We start from the raw sequence: 9083 nt of genomic DNA, 5'->3' as shown, positions 1-9083 counted from the left end.
GTGCGACAAAATAAAAAGCTTTCAATAACTTTTCATCTTCAACATCTTAAGATGAATCACACCAAGTTTGGAGATGATCGGATAAACTCTGTAGGAGGAGTTCGTTAAAATAAGACCCCTATGAAATGGCCCAAAAAATGGCAACACGTTCCAAAGTAAATCAAAATGGCGGACTTCCTGTTCGGTTTAGCATATGGTTCAAAAAGAGTTTTTTGTACCTTGAGGGCTGTTACATATGTCTTAAAATTTTGGTAACTCTAGGTGAAATGTACAGCCGGGAATGCTTCATTAAGTAAGAATTTTGAAACACAAAATTTGATGCCTCGCCTCTGGCGGACTTCCTGTTAGGTTTAGCATATGGCACCAACAGGCTTTTTTGTAGATCATAGTCTGTTACATATGTGTACCAATTTTCGTAGCTCTAGATTAAACGTACCACCGGCAATGCTTCGTTAAGTAAGAATTTTGAAACTGTAAATTTGATGCCCCGCCACCGTCATATAGTATGTCAAAAACTTTAGATTTTTTACCATGATGTTGTCCCAGGTGTTGAGATGGTACAGCCCAAGTTTGAAGTCAATCGGGTTAACCGTGTAGGAGAAGCGGGCAAAAGTATGACCCCTGTAAATGTGCAAAAATGGGCCAAAATTGGACATTCAAATACTCATACCTCACTTCCTGTCTATTTTAGGGTACACATATCAAAGAGGTTTTTGTTCATCTGGATGTGCTACAGGTGCCACACAATTTTCGTAGCCATAGGACAATCGTAGCGGGACAGGGATCCGTTTAACCTATGTAGGTGGCGCTACAGAGCCATTTTTCTGTTATCATGTATGGCGACTTTAAAATATCAAATTTTTCGCCAGACCCGATCTGCGTGTAAAGTTTGGTGAGTTTTCGTTCATGTTTAGTGCCTCAAAAATGTGGTTGTTTGCGGAAAAGAATAATAACAAAGAAAAAGAAGAAGAAGAAGAAGAAGAATAACTAGAGCTGCGAGCAGCTATAAAGGGCCCTCGCAACCCGGGCCACGTTGGGGTATATGCAAGTCGGGGGACTTGCACGTTGGGGTACTGTTAAATAGACAAGGACCATGGAAAATAGAAATGCATTTGCCGTGCCTTGTGTGTAAAAAGGTGCAGTAAAAGGCCAAAAATGATGCACAATTCCCAAAATAAATTCAAAAGTGTGGACTTTCTGATGTGTGTGCAAAGTTTCATGAAAAGTCGCTCGTTTGATATTCAAAACCAGCATCTGTTTATTTGAAAACATTGCATGGCACAGAGATGGTGTGTGATCAAATAAAAAGCTTTTTGATGACTCTTAATGTGGTGTCGCTGTGCAACACATATGTATTCATGACATAGTGAAGTATTGTGACAGTTTTGTAGGGTCCAGCAAACAGTAAATGTGTGACAGTTATTCAAGAAAAAATGTAGCTTTGAAGCAGGCTAACCAATGACATCATCTAAAGGGGAAAAAAGCACATGAGCAAGCATAGGTATAAGTAGAGGAGAAAAAGAGATGAAAGAAGTGCGAGAGATGGAACAGGAGAGGAATGCAGCTGTTTATGTATAGCTGTTGTAACAGGACAGATTAAATAACACTTTAACCTGGGGTTAACAGCGCCCTAGGATAGATAAACTCTTTAGTGTAAAAGTTTTCTGGGACAGATGAATCCCTTGGGGTCAAAGAGTTTGGGTTAGCACATAGTCTGTCTTAGGATAATGTAACCTCCATGGATGAATTAGTCCTAGGACGCTTTGACCTGCGGGCTAAAACTTCAGGGGGGTTAACCTGTCCTGTTATATTGTGATCATCGTCTTCGTGCATGTCCTCAGTGGCTTCTTCTGTCTGTGTGGCAGCATTTGATACATCTGTAGAACAAAAAAGAATGAAGAATCATGTTAGATCTGTGAAGTTTGGTTGTCTTAGGTGTAGTTTACAGAACAGTCGTGTGCATATTTTTAGCATGGTAGTGTCTTAATACAAATGCATATTATGTAATGCACTGTATATGGATATTACAGACGTAATATTTGACGGTGATCTTATATTCATAGTTTTTGCCCGTTAATAAATAATATAGCTAGTAAGTAATAAGACACGCAAAAATGGTATAGTTGAATCCTCTGGGTCAAAAAGCAATGTTTTAGGATTGTGTGATGAAATGATGAATAAAAGTAAGGATACGACAGGTACATAAATGGTTATGTAAGTGTAAAATTTGGCATGGTGTGTCCAGATACATGCAGGATAAGTATAAAATATTATGGTGTGTGATTGATTTTTTCTTAGTAAAAATTAGTATTGTAAAGGTCAAGTCACAGTATGTCCAAAATTTGTTTTAAAAAAAATCTATGGTATAGAAACATCATAATCAGGGGCAAAGACATAAACATAATAATAGTAATTAATAATGATAGAATTTAAATACAATCTTTTCCATGAATATGTCAGTTATTTTGAGAAGATACAGAAAAAAAAGAACTTTGAAGTGTCTATCAGTGGATGAAAGAGGGCAAGATCACAGCATAGCTACATGATATCAGTCACATTTGAAAGTAATCAAGTGTAGTATGTATTCACATTATATACATTGAGAAATTGCGGCTCAATAATCAGTCAGTGTTTTAGTTAACAGTCCAATGTTACCTTCAAGATATTCCTAACAGAAAAAAAGGAACGTGCATTAACAAAAAAATGTAAAAATGTCCATTGTCAAACATGTCATTCATTATACACAATGTGTAGGATGGGGATGCTTGCTGTGTTAGTGTTTGTGTGTCTTCCATGTCATATAGCTTACCATCACGGACAAATGCATCACATGCATCCTTTATATCCAATGCAGTCTGGAGTTCTTTCACAAGCTTGGTTTTGAAGTCTATCTGTTTTTCAAGTGCTCGATTGACTCGAGTCACATGGACTAGTTGGTTCATTTGGGAATGAAGATCAAGGCTGCGCTGGTATAAGTCGTTGCGACTGAAAGCATGATCAATGCATGCATACTGTAATGACAAAGCATTCAATGAAAATCAGTCATGTTAGATTCCATGATTCTAAATAGCAGAGGTAACGTGTTGGTGCAAAACGTTGTGGTCGTGTTGCATGTTACTCAATGGCTGTGTGTGTCAAAACGAGTTTATTTGAAAGAATATACAAATATATACACACGGACATATATATTTATACAGTATAACAGTACCGCATGTATTGGTTTTAAGGAAAGAGTTGAAAAGCAGTATTCAGAAAAAAGCATAAGACGCACAAAGTACCATTTCACTACATGTAATAAGTTGTCAAGTAGACATGTGAATTAAGTGGTTAAGATAGTGGCTACTGTGCAAGTAAGCTTCAATTGTCTCTAAAAGGTTAGCATATGTGTTCTACATGATATCAATGGCTAGACGTGCTCGTGGAGAAACATTACAAACAGAAAAACACACTAAAGGTGCCTTTAACAAACCTGTTAATAAATGAGAACTTAATACATATATGTATGGCATACTGTATATGATTGAGAAAGTTGTCCTGTTTAGTTTATGTATTGTATACTTACGGAAAAAAGTTGGCAATCTTTGCGTATGGAGATGATTAGAGGGTCTTTATCAAAAGAGAATTTGCTTGGTGATTTGTTCATGTTCTGTAGAAAAGCAAAGGAGTAGAAATAAATACAGTATCATACTTCATAAACATACAAGAAATTTGTAGCTGTATTAACCATTGTTGGTATTTGAAGTGATAATTTAAGAATAGAAGTGTAGTGATTGCAGAATTTATAGAGTGCTTACCTTGTATGACTTTGTAGATGGAAATGTCTTTTGTTGAAAGAGCTCTTTGTTGTCTACTATATATGCAAGGACAAGCATAAGTAGGTGTGGTTATGAAGTTCTTGACCATTGAAATAAAGCAGTGGTATCAAATGTATGGACCGTGGTTTGGCTCAGGCCTGCAAAGGGGTTTAATGTGGCACAAGAGATAATCTTGTAAGGTACAAAAAATAATAATAATATAATAGGTATGCCTCTGAGTTTTCACAAATCTAGGTCAAGTCAAGTCATCTTTAGTTATTTCGCGCTTGAATCATCCAATCGGAAATGCTCCATAAAAAATGTATAGAGAGTGCGATTTATTGCAAATTGCACAAGAAATCTCTAAAAATTCATGTTAATGACAAGTCTGATGTGTGTGCAAAGTTTCACGAGTTTTCACACATGTATAGATAAAAAAAAACAAAGCAGCACTTTACTTGGCAACCAATGCATCGCTATAGCAGCAGCGTGCGACAAAATAAAAAACTTTCGATAAATTTGCATCTTAAACATCTTAAGATGAAACACACCAAGTTTGAACACGGTCGGATGAATTTTGTAGGAGGAGTTAAAATATGACCCCTAAAAAAGGCCACAAAAAAAGGCTACAAATCCCATCATAAATCAAAATGGCGGACTTCCTGTTTGGTTTAGCACATGGTTCCAAGAGACTTTTTTGTACATCGTGGGCTCTTATGTATGCCTCTAAATTATCATAGCGCTAGGTGAAACGTACAACCGGGAATGCTTCGTTAAAGAGGAGTAATTAGCTCAAAATGTGATGCCCGGCCCCTACGGGACTTCCTGTTGGGTTTAGCACATGGCACCAAGAGACTTTTTTGTACATCGTGGGCTGTTACATTTGTCTCCAAATTTTCGTAGCTCTAGCTGCTTCGTACAACTGGGAATGCTTCATTAAGAAGTAATTTTTTCCTTTGCAAACTGTGCATGCCACGGCAACAGCGTGCGACAAAATAAAAAGCTTTCAATAACTTTTCATCTTCAACATCTTAAGATGAATCACACCAAGTTTGGAGATGATCGGATAAACTCTGTAGGAGGAGTTCGTTAAAATAAGACCCTTATGAAATGGCCCAAAAAATGGCAACACGTTCCAAAGTAAATCAAAATGGCGGACTTCCTGTTCGGTTTAGCATATGGTTCAAAAAGAGTTTTTTGTACCTTGAGGGCTGTTACATATGTCTTCAAATATTGGTAACTCTAGGTGAAATGTACAGCCGGGAATGCTTCATTAAGTTAGAATTTTGAAACACAAAATTTGATGCCTCGCCTCTGGCGGACTTCCTGTTAGGTTTAGCATATGGCACCAACAGGCTTTTTTGTAGATCATAGTCTGTTACATATGTGGACCAATTTTCGTAGCTCTAGATTAAACGTACCACCGGCAATGCTTCGTTAAGTAAGAATTTTGAAACTGTAAATTTGATGCCCCGCCACCGTCATATAGTATGTCAAAAACTTTAGATTTTTTACCATGATGTTGTCCCAGGTGTTGAGATGGTACAGCCCAAGTTTGAAGTCAATCGGGTTAACCGTGTAGGAGAAGCGGGCAAAAGTATGACCCCTGTAAATGTGCAAAAATGGGCCAAAATTGGACATTCAAATACTCATACCTCACTTCCTGTCTATTTTAGGGTACACATATCAAAGAGGTTTTTGTTCATCTGGATGTGCTACAGGTGCCACACAATTTTCGTAGCCATAGGACAATCGTAGCGGGACAGGGATCCGTTAAACCTATGTAGGTGGCGCTACAGAGCCATTTTTCTGTTATCATGTATGGCGACTTTAAAATATCAAATTTTTCGCCAGACCCGATCTGCGTGTAAAGTTTGGTGAGTTTTCGTTCATGTTTAGTGCCTCAAAAATGTGGTTGTTTGCGGAAAAGAATAATAACAAAGAAAAAGAAGAAGAAGAAGAAGAAGAATAATAACTAGAGCTGCGAGCAGCTATAAAGGGCCCTCGCAACCCGGGCCACGTTGGGGTATTTGCACGTCGGGGTACTGGCATGTTGGGGTACTGTCAAATAGGAAACCATCTAAATTGTAAACGTTTTTGCCATGCTTTGTGTTTTTAAAGTTTCATGGAAAGGCCAAAAACGATGCACAATTAACAAAATAAAATCAAAATGGATTGGCACATGGCTATATAGAATACTTTTTGAATATATTCGGCATGCCTGCCAATATTCACACATCTAGCTGAATCATATAATCGGAAATACTTCATAAAAATGTCTAGAGGGCGCTATTGAGCCATTTATTACAAATTGCACAACAAATCTCTAAATAAAATATTCATGTTCCAGACAGGTCTGGTGCGTGTGCAAAGTTTTGTTGAGTTTTCACCCATATTTAGACTCTCAAAAAAGCATTTTTCTTCACAAACAATGCATGGCTACAGCAAAGGAGTGTGACAAAATAAAAAAATTCAATAACTTTTCATCTTAAATATCTTAAGATGAAACACGCCAAAGAATGAAGACGATCTGATAAGTTCTGTTGAAAATATGACCCCTATAAAAGGCCCCAAAAAATGGCTACAAATACCAAAGTAAATCAAAATGGCAGACTTCCTTTTTGATTCAGCATATGGCTTTAGAAACCTTTTTGTAAGTCTTAGGCTGATAGGTATCCCAATTTTTACAAATCTAGCTGAATCATAAAACACAAAACATTTGCAAAAGCTTCATAAAAATGTCTAGAGGGCGCTATTGAACCATTTATTGCAAATTGAATAAGAAATCTCTAAAATATTCATGCTGATGACAAGCCTGATGTGTGTGTAAAGTTTCATGAGTTTTTGCACATGTTTAGACCAAAACAAAAAAGCAGCATTTTACTTGGCAAACAATGCATCGCCATGACAACGGCGTGCGACAAAATAAATAACTTTCGATAACTTTGCATCTTAAACATCTTAAGATGAAGCACACCAAGTTTAAAGACAGTCGGATAAATTTTGTAAGAGGAGTTCGTTAAAATATGACCCCTAAAAAAGGCCACAAAAAATGGCTACAAATCCCAACGTAAATCAAAATGGTGGACTTCCTGATTGGTTTAGCATATGGCTCCAAGAGACTTTTTTTGTACATCCTGAGCTCTTATGTTTGCCTGCAAATTATCATAGCTTTAGGTGAAACGTACAACCGGGAATGCTTTGTCTGTTTAATCAAAACGCAAAATATGGTGTGCAATTCGATGCATTGCTATGTCAACAGCGTGTGACAAAATAAAAAACTTTCGATTACTTTGCATCTTAAACATCTTAAGATGAAACATACCAAGTTTGAAGACAGTCGGATAAATTTTGTAGGAGGGGTTCGTTAAAATATGACCCCTGAAAAAGGCCACAAAAAATGGCAACAAATCCCATCATAAATCAAAATGGCGGACTTCCTGTTTGGTTTAGCACATGGTTCCAAGAGACTTTTTTGTACATCGTGGGCTCTTATGTATGCCTCTAAATTATCATAGCGCTAGGTGAAACGTACAACCGAGAATGCTTCGTTAAAGAGGAGTTTTTTAGCTCAAAATGTGATGACCGGCCCCTACGGGACTTCCTGTTGGGTTTAGCACATGGCACCAAGAGACTTTTTTTGTACATCCTGGGCTGTTACATATGTCTACAATTTTTCGTCGCTCTAGCTGCTTCGTACAACTGGGAATGCTTCATTAAGAAGGATTTTTTTCCTTTGCAAAAAGTGCATGCCACGACAACAGCGTGTGACGAAATAAAAAACTTTCAATAACTTTTCATTTTCAACATCTTAAGATGAATCACACCAAGTTTGAAGATGATCGGATAAACTCTGTAGGAGGAGTTTGTTAAAATATGACCCCTATGAAATGGGCAAAAAAAATGGCAACACATTCCAAAGTAAATCAAAATGGCGGACGTCCTGTTAGGTTTAGCATATGGTTCAAAAAGAGTTTTTTGTACCTCGAGGGCTGTTATATACCTCTACAAATTTTGGTAACTCTAGGTGAAACGTACAGCCGGGTATGCTTTGTTAAAGAGGAGTTTTTTTAGCTCAAAATGTGATGCCCGGCCCCTGGGGGACTTCCTGTTGGGTTTAGCACAGGGCACCAAGAGACTTTTTTGTACATCTTGGGCTGTTACATATGTCTACAAATTTTCGTAGCTCTAGCTGCTTCGTACAACTGGCAATGCTTCTTTAAGGATATTTTTTTTCCTTTGCAAACAGTGTATGCCATGACAACAGCGTCCGACGAAATACAAAGCTTTCAATAACTTTTCATCTTCAACATCTTAAGATGAATCACACCAAGTTTGAAGATGATCGGATAAACACTGTAGGAGGAGTTCGTTAAAATAAGGCCCCAATGAAATGGCCAAAAAAATGGCAACACGTTCCAAAATAAATCAAAATGGTGGACTTCCTGTTAGGTTTAGCATATGGTTCAAAAAGAGTTTTTTGTAGGTCATAGTCTGTTACATATGTGTACCAATTTTCGTAGCTCTAGACTAAACGTACAACCGGCAATGCCTCGTGAAGTAAGAATTTTTAAACTCTAAATTTGATGCGCCGCCGCCGTCATATATTATATCAAAAACTTTTCATTTTTCACAATGATGTTGTCCCAGGTGTTGAGATGGTCCATCCTAAGTTTGAAGTCAATCGGGTTAACCGTGTAGGAGAAGCGGGCAAAAGTATGACCCCTGTAAATGTGCAAAAATTGGCAAAAATTGGACATTTAAATACTCATACCTCACTTTCTGTCTATTTTAGGGTACACACTTCAAAGAGGTTTTTGTTCATTGGGATGTGCTACAGGTGCCACACAATTTTCATAGCCGTCGGACAATCGTAGCGGGACAGGGATCCGTTTAACCTATGTAGGGGGCGCTAAGGAGCCATTTTTCTGTTATCATGTATGGCGACTTTAAAATATCAAATTTTTCGCCAGGCCTGATGTGCGTGTAAAGTTTGGTGAGTTTTCGGTCACGTTTAGTGTCTCAAAAATGTGATCGTTTGCGGAGAATAATAATAATAATAATAATAATAATAAGAATTCCAACAAAAACAATAGGGCCTCGCAGCGGCACCGCCGCCGCCGCTGCTCGGGCCCTAATAATAAGAATTCCTTCAGGAACAATAGGGACCTCGCAGCGGTCGCTGCTCGGGCCCTAATAATAAGAATTCCTTGAAAAACAATAGGGACCTCGCAGCGGTCGCTGCTCGGGCCCTAATAAGAATTCCTTCAGGAACAATAGGGACCTCGC

At 37.9% G+C, this 9083-nt stretch overlaps 1 protein-coding gene across 1 annotated transcript; it reads right to left on the bottom strand.

Moving 5' to 3' along the window:
- Positions 1 to 1667: 1667 nt before the first annotated feature.
- LOC144020083 (uncharacterized) lies at positions 1668 to 4129 on the bottom strand. The gene is made up of 4 exons (XM_077523125.1): positions 3795 to 4129; positions 3563 to 3646; positions 2810 to 3011; positions 1668 to 1877 (listed from the first exon to the last, which is right to left on the bottom strand). Exons 1-4 carry the CDS (start codon positions 3870 to 3872, stop codon positions 1720 to 1722), a joined length of 522 nt encoding a protein of 173 aa, XP_077379251.1. The 5' UTR covers positions 3873 to 4129; the 3' UTR covers positions 1668 to 1719.
- Between the last annotated feature and the right edge of the window lie 4954 nt (positions 4130 to 9083).

Source organism: Festucalex cinctus, chromosome 6, assembly GCF_051991245.1.
Source record: "Festucalex cinctus isolate MCC-2025b chromosome 6, RoL_Fcin_1.0, whole genome shotgun sequence".
Taxonomy (NCBI): domain Eukaryota; kingdom Metazoa; phylum Chordata; class Actinopteri; order Syngnathiformes; family Syngnathidae; genus Festucalex; species Festucalex cinctus.
This window is presented reverse-complemented; position numbering and strand designations above follow the sequence as displayed.

Coding starts and splice junctions, on each gene's coding strand:
- LOC144020083 (XM_077523125.1), bottom strand. CDS start 3,872: ATGCTTGTCCTTGCATATATAGTAGACAACAAAGAGCTCTTTCAACAA. Junction 3,647..3,794: donor CATCTACAAAGTCATACAAG/GTAAGCACTCTA, acceptor GCTTTTCTACAG/AACATGAACAAATCACCAAG. Junction 3,012..3,562: donor AAGATTGCCAACTTTTTTCC/GTAAGTATACAA, acceptor TTGTCATTACAG/TATGCATGCATTGATCATGC.